The 20,813-nt window shown below is 41.5% G+C and overlaps 2 protein-coding genes across 2 annotated transcripts in view; both read left to right on the forward strand.

Moving 5' to 3' along the window:
• The window catches only part of si:ch211-202p1.5 (uncharacterized protein LOC103909337 homolog), a 37,117-nt gene extending 25,432 nt beyond the window's left edge, over positions 1-11,685 (forward strand). Inside the window, exons 3-4 of the mRNA XM_005937634.3 lie at positions 8,522-8,641; positions 8,724-11,685. Coding sequence (XP_005937696.1) covers positions 8,522-8,641; positions 8,724-8,826 — 223 coding nt within the window. The 3' untranslated portion in view covers positions 8,827-11,685. The remainder of the gene's footprint in view (positions 1-8,521; positions 8,642-8,723) is intronic.
• Positions 11,686-16,950: 5,265 nt separating this feature from the next.
• On the forward strand, positions 16,951-20,568 carry LOC102299105. The gene is made up of 7 exons (XM_014338507.2): positions 16,951-17,127; positions 18,111-18,157; positions 18,352-18,454; positions 18,954-19,091; positions 19,183-19,281; positions 19,380-19,461; positions 19,836-20,568. Exons 2-7 carry the CDS (start codon positions 18,133-18,135, stop codon positions 20,070-20,072), a joined length of 684 nt encoding a protein of 227 aa, XP_014193993.2. The 5' UTR covers positions 16,951-17,127; positions 18,111-18,132; the 3' UTR covers positions 20,073-20,568.
• Positions 20,569-20,813: the final 245 nt, after the last annotated feature.

Genomic DNA, 20,813 nt, shown 5'->3' on the forward strand with positions numbered 1-20,813 from the left:
TAGCGCACTCGGTGCTTGCTTGGAAGTTTAGGGGTTTTTTTTCACTGTAAAAATAAGTTTTCTTCCCACGCACAACGGACACTAATGTTTTTGTCACTTTTTATGGAATCAAACTTAAAGTAAGGTCAGTACTTCCACGCTTTAAACGCTGCACGCTCATACTCTCTTCCGCACTCGATATATGATCCATTGTTGATCTGCACGCAGCTGTTGTCACGAACGTCGCACTTGCTTACGTCACTGTCATGAGACATTCTAGCAAAAAAATCACGGTTTTAGTAACGCAGTAATGTAGCGTTCCTACGGGAAAGTAACGGTAATCTAATTACCGTTTTTGCAATAGTAATCCCTTACTTTACTCGTTACTTGAAAAAAGTAATCAGATTACAGTAACGCGTTACAAGTAACGCATTACTGCCCATCTCTGCTGAGGACACAGTTTTTTGTTTTTTTTTTCAAAAAAGGCAAATCTTTATTGAGACATAGCACCAGTCCAAGACGACAGCAGAAAGCAAAGTTCATAAATATAAATAAGTAACACGGGATGAAAACAGGAAGACGGATAACAGACGTCACAGCAAAGATGAAGAGCAAATCAACACAGGTGTAGACGAAGCAGTGAGGCAGGGGAACAATAAAGACTGAACGCAATATACACAAGACAGAACTGTACCAAAATAAAACAGGAAGTGGAACAGGAACACATTAAACACACCAGACTGAAACACTATTGGAATACAGAAAGGTGAAAATCAGAAGATATTTAATAATGAAGAGAAGACCAAAACACACCAAACACTTTCATTGCAGATGGGCCATGAAATGCTGATGCTGTGTGTCTCAACAGATTTCAGCCATCAACTTCATCCTTTTAATAACTGCATTTTACTTCCTACGCCTGAAGACAAACATCTCTTTCCACTCCTTATATTTTAGGGCTGACTTGTTATTTCAGTTCCACACATGTGAGTGATTGGAACTAAAACAGAGGGAAACATAACAAAGACAGTCTCTCTGGTTCATCCATCATTGCTGCTTAATGCACACGATGAATGGAACAGGGTAAAAACAAATACCTTCCCTTATAGCTCTGCTTCACTTATAGCTCTATGCTTCACTTACAGATCTATGCTTCCCTTATAGATGTCTTGATGCATGCTTGATCATCCAGGTAAGTAAATCTCCAAAAGTTGATTCTGTCCGTCTGGACGTAGCGTTTACTCCCAGTAGTTGGAGAACAAAAAGATTGTAGATAATTGGGACTCACGGATTTCTGGAGAGTCAGAGGCTTTCTAAACCTCATTAAATATTACAAGAAAGTAAAATCTGGTTTTCTTAACAATAAAAGACTCCAGACAGACTAATTCATGTACCAAAACACTGAGCCCATGTGTTCAATGTACAAAAAAATAATGCACTAATTTGTAAATTATTTAAAACCTGTGTTTAATAAGAACAGTAAAAAAAATAATGTTTTTTTTAATCAAACGTTGAAACTGAGAGAATAAACTTTTTTGATCATCCTTTTGTGATGAGATCTGGAAATACAAACTTCATATGTAAGCACATGTTGTTCCGCCAACTCTAAATGTCCTCCAGATTTATAATGCAGGAAGAATTAGTCATCAAACAAGAAGCTGTTTGGTGTCTGTTCAAGAAAAAGTATCTTCTGTAACAAATGACAGCCACAGAAGCAGAGCCTGCGATATGCAAATAAATAAAAGTGCAATGAAACGTTCTATTGTTTTAATCTTGATTCTTTTCCCTCCATACGTTTGTACTAAACTAAGTTAAATCTTAAACAGTTATCATTGATGTTTTTTAAACACCTGAAAGTCTAACAATTTCATTAAATCATTTTTAAGCATAGGTTAACTGAAATTGTTCAGAGATTGAGTAATAAAGTATTTGGTGGTTAGACTCCAAGCTGAAGTGATGTAGGGCAGAGACTGCTGGTGATGATGCAGAAGATGGAAGATAGAAACGTGGCTGAGACTGTCTGAAAGTCAGGAGTAAGGTGAAGATGCTGTACATGAGGGAAAGTCTGAAAGAGAAAGAAAAAAAGTCACAATAACAAAGTAGGAGTGAGAGGATTAAAGAGGTTGGGTATGGAGACTGGGTGCTTGTTTTAGAGACATGATGACAGAAATTACAGTTAAATCGCTTAATTCACTTTTCAATTCGATTTATTCATATAGCATCATATCACAGCCTCAAGGGGCTTTATATTGAAAGGTAAAGAGCCTACAATGCCACACACAAAACCCCAATAATCACATGACTCCCTATGAGCAAGAACTTTGGCGACAGTAGGAAAGGAAAACTCCCTTCTAACAGGAAGAAACCTCCAGCAGAACCAGACTCAGGGAGGGGTGGCCATCTGCCATGACTGGTTACGTGTGAGGGGAGAAAGACAAGACGAAGACATGCTGTGGGAAATGGAGCAGCAGAAATAAGCCAAACACTCAGGAATGCAGACAGATGTGCGGACAAAGCTCCCTCTGTGAGCAAACACTGCAATCAAGAGTGAAGTGTTGCGTTTTTCAGTGTTTGGACCCTACTACTAATATCAAAAAATACATATATTATTATATAAGAGTTATATAAGAAAACCTTCGACCTGCACTACATTATCTGCCAATAGGGAATCTATATGATCGATAGCCAGGAATAAATACAGCCTTAAGTAGAAAAGAAGAGTTCAGCAGGTATGCAGAACAGTGGAGCCATAACTCATATCGCAGCAGTTCAACAGTTCAGGTCACTCAGATTTATTCATCCTTGTAACTTAAGAAAGGAGCTCAGTAACCCTTTGACACATAAGGAAAGAAAAAAATGAGCAAATGCAGCCAACGGACTCATAAAAACAACATGAAGGTCAATAAGCAGTAAAGAGGAAAGTCAATGATATTTTAGAAATGAGTAGACAGGAGTGCTCATGGAGGAGGCGAGGAGCAGTGGAAAGCTGGGAGATGAAAGGGTAACATAGAGCAACGAGAGCCAGATGTGTCGCCATTTAATTAAGGAAAAGGAAAAAGGGGAAGCCATTCAGGTCTCCAGTCAGGATAATTCAGACTGAAATGTAAATCCAAATCTTTGTAATATTAAGACACAGAGAATGGTTTTTACCATCAGTGAAGGTTTATTTTCGGATGCGCCCGCTTGTTTTGAGATAAGTGTTTTGCTGGTGAGCCACCGGCATCTGCTTGCTGTTCCTCCAGTGGTCTAGTTAACTCTGCCACTAATCCAGCAGCAGAGCCTCCTCAAACCTGCTGCCTAGCCGAAGGCCGTCTTGGCGGTCTCGCTGGCACCAGATGGATGAGCAGCGGGCTGAATCACTGCAGGAAAACTAACTCCTGCGGCTCTTTGCAGAGACGCTACTTAAATAGCGAGATGCGTGGAACATAATAAGGGGCACTAACATGGACATAATTGGGAAATAAACGCCCTCAGTCATTCGAAGTCATGTTTGTGGTCTGGCTGTAATACAGGTCTGAAAGTCAGTTAAATGAAACTCTGGTTGAGAGTACATTTTTGGAAGTAACTGATGGATTGCTGGGAAATATGTTCCAAACGTTTAACATGCCCAGGGAATACTAACGAATAGCAAATTAGCAGCAGAGACGAGGATTTTGATTGCGGGTCTGAAGCAGGGACTTAATTCTGACCGCAGAGCATCAATGTGCATGCTGTAGCCCAGACCTTCCCAAAGTGCGGGGCCCGTCCCCTAGGGAGGGCGCAGAGCCATGGCAGGGGGGGCGCAGTATGAAAAGGAAAAAAACAAAACGCTTGGACGCTGCACGGGCGCCCACAGAAACGCAAAGCAGGAGATGAAGCATCGCTGAATATGTTTCCAAACCAACTTCATTCTAAGCCAAAGACTAGAAAATATGGTGAAGCATATCTGCCCTTTGGTTTCACCTGCACAAGTGCCGAGGTTGGTCTCCCCTGCAGAATTGGTTTTCCCTTCTTGGGAGCAGCGCTGGGCTGTTCAAATCACGGACAAACAGTATCCCACATTCTTGATTTTTAGTTCACAAACACTTGCTGTAATGACTAACTACTCCTGACATTTTGGAGACGTTAGCTCTTTATACAGTAAATTTACAGCAAGATAAAAATAATATCAGGCTGATCCTGCCACAATTTGTTCCCTGTTCAAATCACGGACAAACAGCATCCAACAGCTGTTTATGTTTTTAAACCCATTTTGCACAGAGAGGCATTTTTTTGAAAAATGTATTGATAGCAATGTTGAATATTATTATACAGAAGAAAAAAAAACAACTACATGTAAAATAAGAAGCTTCTGCCTTTGTAAATGGAGGGACAGTAACTGCTTGTAAAACCTGAAGACAGTCAGATTAACAGTAACAGTATTTCGTCTCTATCTGCTATTCTGCAATTCATCTCATGTAAACAATAACATGGCGCACAGCCTGACGTGAAAAGAGGCACATACCTTTGACGTTGCCAGACAAACTCTGTATTCCTCATCCGCAAAAAAGGAGTTTTAAAAATCCTCCGTTTTCGGTGATTCGAAACGCCGTTTACGTGTGGATGAAACGGCTGCGTTTTCAAAAATACCCGTGTAGGTGCGGACAGCGTAAAAGAGTTAGTAGTTTATTTTATTACTACCTGTCATTTATTGCATTTTACCAGTTTACTTGTATTTACTTAATTGTTTACTAAATGTTTGAGGTGTGAAATAAACCGCAATGGAGCAAAATATGGGTGTGTGTGGTTGGAGGATGTGTTAATGCGCGAACGTTTTTCGTGTAAAACAAAGGGGGGCCCAGCAAAAAAAGTTTGGGAACCACTGCTGTAGCCGAACGCTCCCTGGTTTATCTGTTTGAATTATTTATCAGTGGTTACTGATCTCTACAGGTTGCTTACATGAAGCTCTGGCTGATGGTCTGTGAACGTTGCCTGATAGCTTAACCTCAAAAAGGATTGAACTGTTAAAGATTAAGATAGCTATTCATACTCTTGGCTGAACTAGAAGGGGAGTTTGTCATCTTTCTGACGTCTGTGGGTTGTTGTTAGTTCCACAAAGGAGATATATCTCTCTTAACTCCATGTGCCATTTTATTTTGATCCAGAAAGTTAAAAATATACACTGTTTCGCAAAAAGTCTGGCCCAAATCTAAACACCAAACATAAATTTCTTCAGCGAAATTGTGTTTCTTCATTCTTCATTTTTCCAGCAGACATATTTCTGGCATCTCTCGACAGACAAAATCCTCAGTAGTGTTTCAGCAAATTATAAATGAAGCAGTCTCAGAGGGGACTACACTCTCGCTACCCCTACCAGCCCTGATTTTAGACCAGCAGGGGGAGCACTCTGTGATGTGAGATTCTGGCCAATCACAGGTCGTTTCAGACCAGGCCAGGTGGGCATTAGAAAATCTGACAAAAGGAAAGCAGGGCTAGGTTGGGCTTGCCCACTTGTACGTGGTTTAGTTTTATAATGTTGTATTGAGTTTCAGATATAAACTCAGTGTGCTGTGTTGAGAATCATTACCATTGTGCTCTGCAGCCTCTGTATGTGATGATCTCACCTGTGTGCCTTATTAGTGTAGCATAGGTCATCTTCTTCTTTGTCTGAGCTGCAGAATAAAACTCCACACAAGCAAACACATATCTGAGCGCAGTGGCCGTCCTCGCCTGTTTGGCGCCCTGGGCGAACACTTCCTCTGACTATGCCTTTACCCCTAGTCTTAAGTGTATATTATTTTCTTACTCTTCTTATATACATTGTTTGTTTACTTGCACTGCTGTAACTGGAGCCTCGTCGTCTCGTCTCTCTGTATGTAGCGGAGATGACAATAAAGTTTACTTTGATTTCAGCAGCGAGCAGGCGCACCGAGGGCTCTAGCGCTCACTATATAGAATTTCGAAAAACCATCGGTGCAAATTATAAGTCTGTATCATAATGTCTGGTGTTTTTGTGTTTGTTGGGTTTTTTTTGTTTGTTTGTTTGTTTTATTTTGCGGGTTGGTTATTAGATGCTGCTCCAGCCAGCCAGAGAATCCCCCGCCGCCCCGCCCTCTCCTCCCTGTGCCGCAAGCAGCAGGCGCACCTCGCAAACGGAGGGCGCCCTTACTCACAGCAAATGGGCAATAGAAAACCGATCGGTGCCTATGCCATTCCCAATATGCGCTGGCATGACGTCGGAGCGGCATGAGTACGAGTAATTTTTCTTTTTTTTTCCGATGCCCGTGATGCCGCCCCCCATCACGCTGCCGCCCCGGGCAACCGCCCGTGTCCGCTACTGTCTGAGTGACTGACACTTGAATATGTTATTACATTTGATCAAATTACTCACCTTTAAAATATTAGCACACGAGTTAATGGTACATCTGTATAAAAACTGCTGACTTATTTATTTAACTGTTTATGGTTTTTGCTTAATTCCTTTATTGTACACGAGTTAGCAGTTGCACAGTAAAAACAATGGCTGAAACAAGTTTTTAAGGAAGTTACATGCGCACATATTTGATCGGATTTCAGGGTTGTGGAGAGCTATATCAGTTTCAATGCGTATTTAAAAAAAAACAGCATTGTTGTGTCTTTGGCCATAAATGTGGTGCAGATGCTTGATGTTTGTTTCAGTGATAGATAATTATGAACAGCTGAACTCTGGAGCAGTGTACCAACAGCTGTCTGCATGTGTTCCACAGAGGGAGTGAGAGTCATTTTTTCAGGGCCTGAGTAAGGTAACAAGTGCAAAAAAATTAAGCCGAGCCACACAGCCAGCTTTCACCTGGAAGTGTGAGGTCTTAATCCACGAAACTATAAAATTGAGCTACTTTTAGCACAAGGTCAGAACACCCACAGCATCACATTCATATGTCTGCCTTCCACGACTTCATTTATCACATTACCTTGCAGATTTATCCTCCGACCGCTTGGAAGGGCATCATCAGAAGTTTTGAAACTACTGTGAAATGGCGACAGTGTTGACAGAGAGCGTGTCATAGCATAATGTTCATTATAAAAGTGATATAAAAGGTGTGACTTCCAGAGATTTTGTACAATTATGTCTAATGTTCATGTTTATTGAAAGAAAAAACTGACAGAGGTGTGCTCACTGTCATGTATGCACAGAGTTCACACTCACATGCCAGTGAGAGCAAAGGTTTGAGACGAACAGTAAATAATCTGAAGACACATCAGTGCAAACAAACAGAACTAAAGGGCAGCATCCTTTAAGCCAAAGTGTGAAAGCACTATGGCTCTTATATATCAGCACCATGCTCACAGATAAATATAGCTGCAATCAGAAAAGTGCCCAAAAATGATAATGATAACAATAATAACCTTTCTTAAATAACAGAGAGTAAATAATACACTGAGAAAGCTGGAGTCACCGACTGAGATCGCTCACCAAAGACGACGGATGACCTCTTTCTTACTCTTCTCACCTGTGACCTTGCTCAACGACCGCACAGGATGATCTGCTCCCAACACATCTGGAAATGTCAGCCACCATCATCACCGTCCTCAGTCATCATGTTAGTTTAGTGGTGAACTAAGTGAATATCATAATTTGTTGAGCTTGATACCTGTCACTAGTGTGGACAAACTCTCTAACTCAGTTTAGCTTCACCTGCAACAGCTGCAACAGTAAAAATACTCTTACACACTTCAAATCAAAACAAACTGACGCTAACTATCGGTAAGATTTGGAAACACAGTCTTACTTTGGTTGTGATGCTAAAGCTTAACAACTGCCATCTCTTCAAGAGACCATACCAGGATGGATTTGCTATAATGGCTGTGATATTCTCTACAAACATACCAGCAGTCCAAAACGCAAAGCAGAATCCATGTGACTATACAGACTTGGAGCTTTCAGTGTCCAGTCTATACTATATGTGTTCTTCAGTGTGACATTTATTTGGATTTGATTCGGCTCAAAATCAAAATGCTGATAAGTTCCATGAAAGTCTGACTGAACATTGTCGCCTGTGGATTTCTGCCGTGCTGCCTGGAGAGCAGTGTAAACGGCATGTTTATTACTGCGGTCATCCAAAGGCTCTGATTAGCTTTAACTACTCTGCCTACAGACTGGGATTTATTACAAGCACCAGTGCATGAAACCCTGTTCAACCTCTCTTCTAAAAATTCCCTTAAATCTAAACAAGGAAATCTGTAAGCAGGTCCTTCCCGCAGGACAGCAGAACTTGCCTCCTGTGTCAAACCTATCTGTTGCACATTTGAAGGTGCAGATGTATATGGAACCAGAACTTTTAGGAGTTTGTTTACTCAGTCTTATAGGAAGATTGTGGGCACATCATCAGTTCCTCCCTCTGAACAGAAAACACCAAAATATGTCAGAAATGCCATCAGGCAGTGATTTAACTTGAAGCCAGTGTGGCTGCTGGCGTGATCATGCTCCGCTGCACAGACTCTGCACATATCTGATGACGGACAGGAGAACTGCGAGTGTGTTTAATGCATGTTTGCAGTGCCTCCATCATATCTGACAGTGAATATCTGACTCTGACTCTTCCAGCCAGCTGGTGCCTTACGGGTTCGGATCGGTGCGAGTGAGGAGGGAGTTGAGCCGCTGCCGCTGCACGGATTCAGAGGATGCTGAGTGCATGAAGTTCTGCAGCGTCCAGGAGAAACCAAGGTAAGCACATGTGACACACACACTATTGAAGACACATTGTGGACTGAGAACACTCAGAGACGTGTCCTCTCTTTGTCCTCAGAGCTGAGAACGCTCCTGTGAAGAGGAAGAAGGACAAACAGCTGAGAGGATACAAGACTGCATTCTGGGAAAAGAGGAGCAGACCTGCACTCAGACAGACCTGAGGAAGAGGAGGCCAACCAGTGACACCAGCCCCTCTGGATGAAAGTCCTTGATTTATGAATGAGAACAAATGGACTCGGCATGGACATGTACAGTGTGTGTTTGTGTAAATGTAACGACAGTGAAGCATTAGGACAGGAGTGCTGATCACTTACAAGCTCATCTTTCTAACATTTAGCTGGCATCCTGCCCTGCTCAGATTCTTTAGAGCTGAGGGAGTTGACTTTTCTGTTACCTGATGATTACAGCTTATTTATAGCACAGAAAGATGGAGCACATCTCCATCCAGGCTGGACCAGAAACCGCTCCAGACCGGCCAGTGTGTGTAAACCTCACATCTCTGAAATCGTCCAAAGTTTAGAGTTTTTCCAAATGAGTTTCAAATATGTCGTCCACAGAAGCTACATAGGGTTGCTACCTCTGTGAAGGAGGTTATGGGTCATCTAAAGTAGATTCATTTGGTTGGTTTTTTTAACAGTCAAATACGATCATAAAATCTCACGAGGGTTTCAGGCTGGGTCGATCTGAGAAAACGATGAAGCAAAACCCCGAGGCCAGCAGAAGAGATAACTTCAATTTCAGGTCATTTAACACAATGAAATCACGTCAGAACAAAGTCGTCATTTCATTCGATCAAACTGAACTAAGTGGTGAATTTTTATTATTTAGAGAAAGACTTGACGAGCACAACAAATCTGATCAACCGTGAGTGTGCCGACCTCAGCAATCCACGACGCAAAAAATGAGTTCATGAGCTTGTTTCCATGGATACAAAGGTGATAAATTCTAAACTACTTGCAGTTACTCGTACAACCACAAGACGTCTGTGTTAGCAGTTCCTGTTTTTGCAGCTTTCAGCTTGAACAATAGCTGTGGATTAAAAGCTTTCAGACAAAAACACCATATTCACAGTGTTATGACTCTGAGTTACAGCTTCAGTGGTTTAATCAAAAAGTCAAATGTTTTAATCTGTATAAACTTTATTTAATCTACAAATTTTTAATCTAAAAATATAAAGACTCAGATATAAAATTACAATTTTATTCTTGAAATATGTCAGAACTTCAGCAAAACAGTAAAATGCTTTGACTCTTCTTGTAAAAATGCTAACTTATTCTTAAATATGTCACAACTTAGCATCACTTTATAATATTCAGACTTTTATCTTAAAACAAAGCAGCATATTTTAACTTTAATCCTGAGCTCCTGGATTTGTCTGAGTCTTCCTCGTGGCCTTGTGTTGTTCTCGGAGTTTCTCTCTGATTACGAATGAGCTGTTATGAACATCATGAAGTGTAAAATGTGAAGTGTTTTCATGTATTATTATAATTTTAGTTCAGCACACAGAGTGGCCAGTTTGTTCTAACAGGAAACGATGTGTCTGACTTTGAAGCTTTGAACTTCAGCTGTAGAGTCTGCTTTCTAATCAGTTAAATATGCGAACAGCTCTGTTTTTCTTTTTTTGTAATGTGGTTATAAAGTATAAAATGAACAGTTTTTCATTAATATTTTGGAGTTGTGAGATTTTGGTATAGAGTGAGGTCACTGCCGTGCTCTATCAGGTAATAAAAGTGAAGCTGAGCAGGTGCGAAAACAATGATAGACTGTTCAGATTACAAACATTATTATTATATATTTATTATTAACATTCTGTACATTCACCTTTATTTTAAAGGTGAATGTACAGAATGAGAAACATGATTATTTCCACGTTTGCAGCAAGGCCAACTGTGAAAGCAAAAAAATAAATAAATAAATGAAATCTGTGTACGTGGAGGATGTGGGACAGATTCAGTCCTCTAAATGGAAGTCACCACCATTTCCATTCAACTGAGTGTCTGTGTTCTTGTGTTACTCTATTTTTTCTTAAAATAGAGCAAAGGTCATCATACTACAGGTCTAACAAACTAACGTTGGGAGTTTGACTCATTGACTTGCACCGTTGTTCTTCACTGTGGGGATTCAGGCTGGGCAGGTGTTCTGGTCGACCCACAGAGATTCAGATATGAATATAATCTGCCAACATCTTTTACTTCACTCCCATTTTTGTGGTTGGTCGTGGCAGCTGCACCCCAAATGAAATCACCACAGCCTTTTTGGGTGAGGGAATGATGCAGCCTGGTTCTCCCAGAGGTCACTTCCTGTTTAAGGAAGTTTCTTCTCTCCACTCTCAGAAAGTGCTGCTCACTGTTGGCTCTCTCTGAGGCTGCAATGCCTGTGATTTTAAAATACAAAAACAGTAGATACTTCATGGTACCTACACTTATCAAGTATTTGAAAATTCATGGCAGTAGATACTCAGTACATAGAAACATGCATATTGTAACATATTGTAGTGATATTGCACAGTGGTGGACTCACTCGAGTTGAAATGTTAGAGTTTTCGATATGGATGCCTGAATGTGAATAATAACATATATCTTTATACTTTTGTAGACTCTCTTTGTCCTTTATTTCATGTGATTGCATGAAACCACACTGCAGTACTTATTCCTCCATCATGTTAAAGAAAACCTGAGAAGTGATGCAAACACATTTGGCTGTAAAAGAGAAATGTTTACCCTTTATGATGCTCTTCTATACACATGAAGAACAATGAATAATCATTTAAACACACATGTCTCTGTAAGCTGCAGCTGTGTATGACAGGCAGTGACCTGTCATACACCTGAGGACCTGTGAGTTCAGCTAATGGTCAGGTTTGTCAGGCGTTGTGTGGAGGCGAGGAAGAAGGAACCCAAACGCAGGACTCGCAGGTAGGTGAAGACTGGTGAAGGTTTATTATAAGGAGTGGGTGAACAGAACAGACGTAGAAAATGGCTGGCTGGCTGGACGACTGACTGAAAGAAGGGATCTCAAAACTGGATTATAGATGGCAGAGAGTTGGTGTCGTAAACCACCGCCTCTGTTCAAAGATGGTCGCTCACAGTGGACATAGATGGCTTCTTTCACTCCTCTTTCAAACCATCTGTCCTCTCTGTCCAAAATGTGAACATTGGCATCCTCGAAAGAGTGTCCTTTATCCTTAAGATGCAGATGGACTGCTGAGTCTTGTCCTGTGGAGGTGGCTCTTCTGTGTTGTGCCATGCGCTTGTGAAGTGGCTGTTTGGTCTCTCCAATGTAGAGGTCTGAGCATTCCTCGCTGCACTGTACAGCATACACCACATTGTTAAGTTTGTGTTTTGGAGTTTTGTCTTTCGGGTGAACCAGTTTTGTCTGAGCGTGTTGCTGGGTCTGAAATGCACCGGGATGTCGTGCTTGGAGAAAACTCTCCTGAGTTTCTCTGATACACCGGCTACATAGGGGATGACAATGTTGTTGCGTCTGTCCTTCTTATCCTCCCTCGCTGGTGTCTGGTCTTCTTTTCTGTGCCTCTTTGCTGACTTTAAGAACGCCCATTTAGGATAGCCGCACGTTTTGAGTGCTTCCTTTACATGTGTGTGTTCCTTCTTTTTTCCTTCAGGCTTAGAGGGAACATGTTCTGCCCGGTGGTGTAGGGTCCTAATTACTCCAAGTTTGTGTTCCAGAGGGTGATGGGAGTCAAAGAGGAGGTACTGGTCCGTGTGTGTGGGCTTCCGGTAAACTTCGATGTTGAGGTTTGCCATTCTCTTCAATGTGCACAGCGCAGTCCAGGAAAGGCAAACAGTTGTCCTTTGTGTCTTCCCTGGTGAACTTGATGTTTTTATCCACAGCGTTAATGTGCGCAGTGAAGGATTCCACTTCTTGTGTCTTGATTTTGACCCAGGTGTCGTCTACATATCTGTACCAGTGGCTGGGTACTCTTCCTTTGAAAGAGCCAAGAGCCTTCCTTTCCACTTCCTCCATGTAAAGGTTGGCTACAATAGGTGACACGGGGGAGCCCATGGCACAGCCATGTTTTTGTCTGTAAAAGCCTTCGTTGGCCGGCACACGACGGCCAAAAGAAAGAAAAACCAGAACAGGGCGGGCGGAGGGGGGCCAGGACGGAGGGACGGAGTCCAAAACAAAGACCGGTCTGGCGGGCGGCCCTGTGGCCGGTGGCCGAGACAGGACAGGTCCGGCGGGCGGCCGCGAGGAAGACGGCGGCGGCCACTGAGCCGGTCCGGTGGTCGACCACGCTGGCGACGAGGAGAAGGTGGCTGAGGAGCAGCTGCAGGAGGCGGCGTGGGAGCCGGCGGTGGCTGAGGAGCAGCTGCAGTAGGTGGCGTGGGAGCCGGCGGTGACTGAGGAGCAGCTGCAGGACCAGGCGAAGCAGAAGCTGAGGCTGAAGCTGGACCAGGCGACGGCACGGGAGCGGGGGGTGACGGAGCCACAGCTGTAGGGCCAGCGGGTGCGGAAACCCCTGGCTGCTCATTTGAGTGAGTATATTGCACAGTGATTATTGCACAGTCAAATACAAGAAAAAAGACAAAACAAAAAACAAATATTGCAAATATTGCACAGTGAAGAAAAGCACCTACAGCTCAGTTGTTCCTGCCCTCCCTTGTCCCCCTGTTTCTCCTCCCTCTCCCCTCCAGTGAGGAGTTAAACAGTCTGATGGCATGTGGGACAAAGGAGTTTTTAAGTCTGTTGGTTTTTGACTTTGGGAGAAGCAGCCTGTCGCTGAATAGGCTCCTCTGATTGTTTACGACCGTGTGCAGAGGATGTCTGGCATTGTTCATAATGTCCATCAGTTTCTTTAAGGTCCTCTTCTCTGCCACTGTCACCAGAGTGTCCAGCTTCATGCCGACCACAGAGCCAGCCTTCCTGATTAGTTTCTCCAGTCTGGATGAGTCCCTCTTTGCTGTGCTGCTCCCCCAGCACACCACAGCATAGAAAAGTACCACTGACTGGTAAAACATCCTCAGGAGCTTCCTGCAGATGTTGAAAGACCTCAGCCTCCTGAGGAAGTACAGTCGGCTTTGGCCTTTTTTATACAGGTTCTGCATGTTGCATGACCAGTCCAGTTTGTTGTCCACCAACAGCCCAAGGTACTTGTATGTGTTGACCACCTCCACCTCCACTCCCTCTATCTGAACTGGCAGTGGACCTGGTCTGGACCTCCCGAAATCCACAACCAGTACCTTGGTCTTTGAAGTGTTGAGTTGCAGGTGGTTTGTGTGACTCCATGTGACAAAGTTCCTCACCATATAAAACAAAAACAAGCAAGATTATTTAGCAATTCATTTCAGTTTTATTTATATAGTGCCAAATCACAACAACAGTCACTTCAAGGCGACTGTATATATTATTATAGAACCTACAATAATATATACGGTACAGAGAAAAATCCAACAATCATATGACCCCCATAAGCAAGCACTTTGGCAACAGTGGGAAGGAAAAACTCCCTTTTAACAGGAAGAAACCTCCAGCAGAACCAGGCTCAGGGAGGGGCGGGGCCATCAACCGCGACTGGTTGGGGTGAGACAGAAACATAGAGTCATAATTTTGTTTTGTTTTCAGTTTACTAAACTTTACGGTTCACTGCTGAGACAAAGTGAGTGGTTGTAAATAGTGTTATGAAATTAGAGAAAAATCTTTCATGTCAGAACTATAGGACATTATGATAATTCTGCTCTCCTGCTCTTTCTTCGCTCACTGTGTGATAATACACCTCTCTGCATTTAAATCATTAGTCATTATTAATCTGTGGCTCTCTTCCATAGCATGTCTTTGTCCCGTCTTCCTCCCCTCACCCCTAAAAAACCCAGAGGTTTTTTCCTGTTAAAAGGGAGTTTTTCCTTCCCACTGTTGCAAAACACTTTCTCATGGAGGGCGGGTAATATGATTGAAGGGTCTTTAGCTTACAACATAAAGTTCTTTGATTTGATTTGACACTATATAAATAAAATCATATTGAATCTGCTGTTAATACAATAAAAATACAACAATCATTTTATATTAAAACTTAAATCCAGGAATTTTATGTTGACAGGCAACAATGAGAAGTTTATTAAGGTACTTTTTTATCAGTTTATTAGGTATGAAACAGTTTGTTATTCGTGCGTTTCTGACAAATTTCCTCTCAGGAGCAATAAAGCAGGTCTTGTTGTATCTTATCTTACAGGAGTTATTAGTCTGTCTCTTTACTGTCAGTGCAGCAGGAAGTGAACCTTGTAGTATTAGTGCAGGGGAATGTGAATGTGTGGAGGCTGAGGTGATGGATGTGGGTGTAGGCCATGTATACATCTTCCCCTTCACTCATCTTTCATTACCTGCAATCCTTCTCTAACCTCTGACTTTAAGCGGGTGAAGCAGCCAGGTGGAGAATATAAAAAATGTTGGTGTTGGACATAAAAATGCGGCTGATTAACAACATTTTTCATCTACAGCACATTGTGTTAAACTTTTTCCAACCACATGTATACTTTCACTACAGTTTATGATTATGTTCATGTGTTTAATGTCCCAGGCAACATGTGGAGGAGGTTTTAATGGAGAACCAGAACTTCTTGTTTAAATTGGGGCTATTAAAGCATAAAGACTTTTGCAGAGTCTGTGTACAGAGTATGCTAATTAACCAGTGATCATTAAAGTAAGTAAAGCCAAAAGTTAGAATCCAATCACATAATCGTGTAATTAATAAGCTGCTCTAGGAGCCGCTGTTTCTCTGGCTTTTCTGTTAATGTTTGACCAACACAACTTTTCAAAGAGTATTAAATTGAATTTCTTGTGGAATTAAAATCTATTTTTAAGTGCTCATTTTAAGAGCTAACTTACTCCTTCATAACAACCTTAAGTTAGCATTCAGGGTGTGGGTGCTTTGACTGACAGGTAGGAGATACTAGAATGTCATGATGGTTGACCAATCACAGGGAGGTTTTAATCACCTGTCTGAAGCCTTGGTTATTTAAAGGCCATTAACTCTCTGATGATGATTGATGTTTGAGCTTGTTTCCTGCTATACTCTCTCAACACTGTAAAAATGAAAGCCTGCTCTTCTTAAGCTCAAACTGTTGAATGATGCATGAAACAGTTTCAGGTGTTTTTCTCCTGAATGTGACAGTAAAACATCTTTGATTACTCACACAGGACCTTCTTACACCTGCTGAGATAAACAGAGATGGATCTCACGTAATTAAGAACACATTACGCTGCTCTTGTCATACAAAAATGCAGCAGGTATTTTCTCTCAGTCTTGGCAGACACAAGACAACATATAAAATTTAATCCTGTTATTAATGTTTCTGTAACATGAAGCTTGGAACAGAACCGTCTGTGAGATAATGTTTTTATGATGTCATGAATGCCAAACTTTCATAATGTAAAGCATCAAATAAGGATATTTACTTTGTAGATATGTTTAACTACTTCAACAATTAAAAGCAACCTGTGAAGACCACCGCTGACTGAACACTTGTTTCACATTTTCATGAAGTTAAATATAAAAGAACTACGAGACTATGAAAGGTCCTCATAGTCCCCCATAATTAAAGCGTTTCTGCCATTTTCACTTGGGACATGACAGCCTGAGACTGATAAGCGTATTCTTCTCTGCTGCCTTGGCAATACCTCAATGCTTCAGGGAGATGTGGGAGTCTTTGCACCTCTGTGCAGACTGCTGCATCCATGACTTCAAATAACAAATCAATGGATCAGTCTATGGATGGATAATGCGTGGTAGAACGGATGGATGGATGGATGGGTGGGTGGATATGAGCTGGTTTGTAGCCAGTTTGTGTTTCCAGTCTCATAAAGAAATTTTTCCAGTTTCACTGCTTTTATTTGAGTTTAGTCCTGCAGTGCTGCCTGTAGGTAATGGTGTAGAGGTTGTGTAGCAGTGCCATCTACTGACTGCAGCCAGAACTACACTGAGACCACAGAGACTCATGACGTATTGTAATTTTGTTCATGCTCAACACATAACAAGTGAAGGTATTGCAGAAGTGGCTTGAGCCTGACATCGTTCTAATGGCTGGTTTTTCTAGTGGGTTTATGGACTCAACATGATGTGATGGTTAGTGAATGTTTTCAGTATATGCTGCGTTGTTTTCAGACTGAGGTGTGTGTGTGTGTGTGTGTGTGTGTGTGTGTGTGTGTGTGTGTGTGTGTGTGTGTGTGTGTGTGTGTTGCTTAATAAAAGCCTTCTTTGCTCTTTTTTTTTTGTGTTATCAGAACTTTATGATGCAGCTGATAAGGACTCGTGCTGTGTGTACGTGTGTGACTTCTGCTCTTTATTCCAAGGGTCATGGTGGAGTTTTCAGGTTTCCTTAAGGAAGACTTCAGTTTGTAGATAAATCCAGAGAGCTGAGACTGTGTGTGAATCTCCTGCTCTCTGCATGTTTCCCGTTGAAGCTGTGGATTCACTTAAGCTTCATGCAGATTATTTTCTCCATCAGAAGGTAACGTACTTTAACTCTGAACACAAAACCTAACAAAATCAACCTGCAGACTTGTTTTGTTCGGTGTTCATTATGATCATTTGATCAGTTCAAACATTTTTAGTATTTTAACACCAAACTGAGCAAAGTTACACAAAGTGAGATGTTTATTGTTAACGATTGGGAGACTTTAACTTTGACCTGGCAGGTGGTGTTACTGAGAAACAGCAAGGTTCAAAGTTCTTTACATGGAGCTACAAAAATATTGTTAACATTTATCACTGATTAACAAATCATGACTCACCTGCAGCCAGGAGAAAAGAATCAAACAGGACCATTGAATATAAAATGATTAATCTCAGCAGGAAGGATTTTAATGTTTAATCAAATGTGTTCATGTTCAGGTTCATAAAGTTTTTATGCAGATATCTGAAGTGTTTTATAAAACTCTCAACATTTCCATGGACTTGTTGCCATGTGAGAAATGCTTCATGTTTCATGTTGATGATAAATTTGAATCAACGCTTTTTATAAAGTTATCTTTTTAGCATTTTTATTAAATCATAAATACCATAAAGAGAGAAAATTCATTAGTTTTCACCATGTCTTCTATAAACCAGGCTGAATGATGCATGAAGACTGCGCTCTAAAAATCTTCAGCAAACTTAATTGTTTTAGAAAATCATCATAAACAAACTGTAGCAACAAAATCATCTACAAATGTTATTTGGATGTTTTCTTTTCCTGACAGAAGTTATGAAGAACACAACCTCATAATTCAAAATGCACTGATGGAAAAACAAAAAAACATGTTTCTTTTAGTATTACTGCACCATGATGACATCACTGTTTGAACAAATTAAGCTCCTACTGAAGCAGCTGGGCTCTGCTCTTTGTAGTATGAAGGTTTCACTGACCTGCAGTCTGACCGGCTCTGATGGTGATTATGAGAATGTAACAGAGCCCTCGGGTTAAAGCAGCTTCTCTCTGTGTTTCCTCTAAAGGTGACGATAGAACAACTCTGTAATGGACGTGGACCTGAATCTGGGTGGTGAGGATTTTCTTTATTCTGTCATGCAGCTGACTTGTCTGCTGCTCCACACGAGAGCAGACACCATTCTTAAGAAAGAAATGATATATCGTATAACTTCCATTTTCTGCAGCTAGTCTTGGTATACACAGCAACACAGTCTGAAGTATAAATGTTGTTGTGCTGACTGAGCGTGTTGTTGTGTCTGTGTGAAGGTGTGTTCTCTTCTGTGGATCAGTGTGAGCACAGAAAGGAGGGAGTCCCTAACTCTGCATCCACTCTGTGTGGGGAACATGAGAGCCAGATCAAACCTCAGAGGTGAGAGGACCGTCTCTAACTGTCAGGACTCTTCTCCAGGTCACAGCTCAGCTCTCCCATCACAAAATCAATATTGAATCAGTGTGTAACTTTCCCAGAACAATGTCGGACTCTGTAGTTTTCTCTGGTCCCCTGTGACATATGAAGCTGCATGTTCTCCTTAAATTGCTGGCTGTCTAGATAGTTGGGAAACTTTCTGAAGGAAACCTGGTCTTATTAGGAGAGACAGCATCCATCCCACTTTGGATGGAGCAGCTCTCATTTCTAGAAATCTGGTCAAATTTATCAAACCCCCCAAACTGCTTCCTAATTAAGACCAGGAAGCAGAGCTGCAGCTTCTTAATGAACCAGCTTGGATTCACTGTCAATAAGTGCTGGAGTTTGTTTAAAATATTCCAGCATCTTTCCTGTACAACATTAAGCACTTTGAAGTAACTGTTGGAACTGAATCTTCATCGTCACGATTCGTGCTCTGAGCACTATATGTGTTGCATTTAAGGGTAAAGCAGCAGGTTGGACCAGACTCTGCCGGACCTGGAGCTGATCCTGAACCGGGTTGGGTGTCTGAATCCCTGAATAGAGAACGAGTCATGAACATTTACACTCCCATCTCTCAGATGCCATTCTCTGACAAAACGTGAGCTTTGACTGAAAACTACATTTCTTTCTGTCGTTTCTAGAAGCTTCTATAAACCTCTGCTTATAATGTGTCTGTTTTATGTTTCAAGACCAAATAAAAAGCAGACATTTGATCCTTGTGTAACCACATGTCTGACTGTGACATCCAGTGGCTCCATCAACCGTGAAATTAAATTTAAAGGCTCAACGTAAGGATGATTATTTGATTATTTGATTTGATTATCATTTGATATTTTTAGAATATACTGTGTATGAAATGTATCCTGTTTTTCTGACATTTCCACAGAGACGAGCAGCAGCAGAATTTAAAGGTTCCCCATCACCAGCCTGATAGTGGGCACCAAACAGCTCTGCAGGACATATTTATTGTATGTAAGCACAGAAAACACATATCACCATGGAGTAATACTGCAGTGTTTCTGCTTAATACTACTATCAATCAATCTACCTACAATCTTTTTCATCACAGCTCCTGCTGTTTGGGAACAACACTGCTTTCTGCTCTCTTAAATTTAGTTTAGTCCAAAGTTCATGTTTCTGTTTTCATCAGAGCCAGCTGGGGCTTGAAATGTTGTACTCTTTCCAGGTTTGTCATTACTTATATGGTACAAGTAATGACAAAAATATCTCAAAGACAGTGACCGTGACTGAGTTGGTGCTTTTTCTGCACTGAGCACTTCACAGACAGTTAGATATACTAAATGTGGTGTTGTGTTTAACAGAAGCTAACATTTCTTTCTAGCAACTTGAGGAGAACATTATGAGATTTGTGAAGACCGAGCTGAAGAGGTTCCAGGAGGTCCTAAATCCAGATTACAGAGACGGTGGACTTGATCAGAGTGAAGATGAGGGCCTGGGTGGTACAGCTGAAGAGCAGAAGAGCAGCAGACAGTCATTTCTAAAGATCACACAACACTTCCTGAGGAGAATGAAGCAGGAGGAGCTGGCCGACTGTCTACAGACCAGTAAGATAATTTAAAATAAGATAAGAAATACACCAGGGTTACCCATAAAAGTTTGTTCGGTGACCTCCAGCTCTGGTGGAGAGGAGGTTCAGTTTGCAACCTATTATAGAGCCAGCCTTCATGGTCAGTTTATTTAATCTGCTGGTGTCACCAGCTTCCACTGGTGATAGTGTGATTTTCTTTGCTAAAGGAACTAGGCGTGTTGTTTTCACTGACACTGGAGTCTCACTATGCTTTTGACAAGCATAGTGAGACTTTTACTGGACTGGAGTCAATCCAGCTGTAAATGTGACAGCTGGGCAGCACAAGTCCTCAGGACCTTAAAACTGACATCACAGTCCAGCAGGGGATGTTTCTCAGTGTGACAAAGGGATAAGCAGTTGTAATGCTCTCCACTTGTCCCAGATGTGTTTTGACTTTTTTTTTTTTGCATATTATGCACCTTATTCTGTCTCTCTATTTATTTGCTATGATTTGCTATTTGTTAAAGTAACTTTGCTGCACTGACTATCCTGGGTTTGTTTGTGTACGCATTCTGTGGATGGAAAAACAAACTTTCTGCAAATTAAGACAAATACTCAGTTACATGTTTCTTTATACTCTATTATGTTGCAGATCAAGTCATTTTTTTCATACTTTGTTCTTTGTTTTCAGTCTTTATGTAGGTCAGGTGTGTGGAAAGCCCCCCTAGCATTTCCTGATTTTAAAGTGCTGATAATGTCAGACATGACATCAACAGGTGGAAACAAGGGGGG

This window comes from Haplochromis burtoni, unplaced genomic scaffold (assembly GCF_018398535.1).
Source record: "Haplochromis burtoni strain Fernald_Lab_line unplaced genomic scaffold, NCSU_Asbu1 Contig_232, whole genome shotgun sequence".
Lineage (NCBI taxonomy): Eukaryota > Metazoa > Chordata > Actinopteri > Cichliformes > Cichlidae > Haplochromis > Haplochromis burtoni.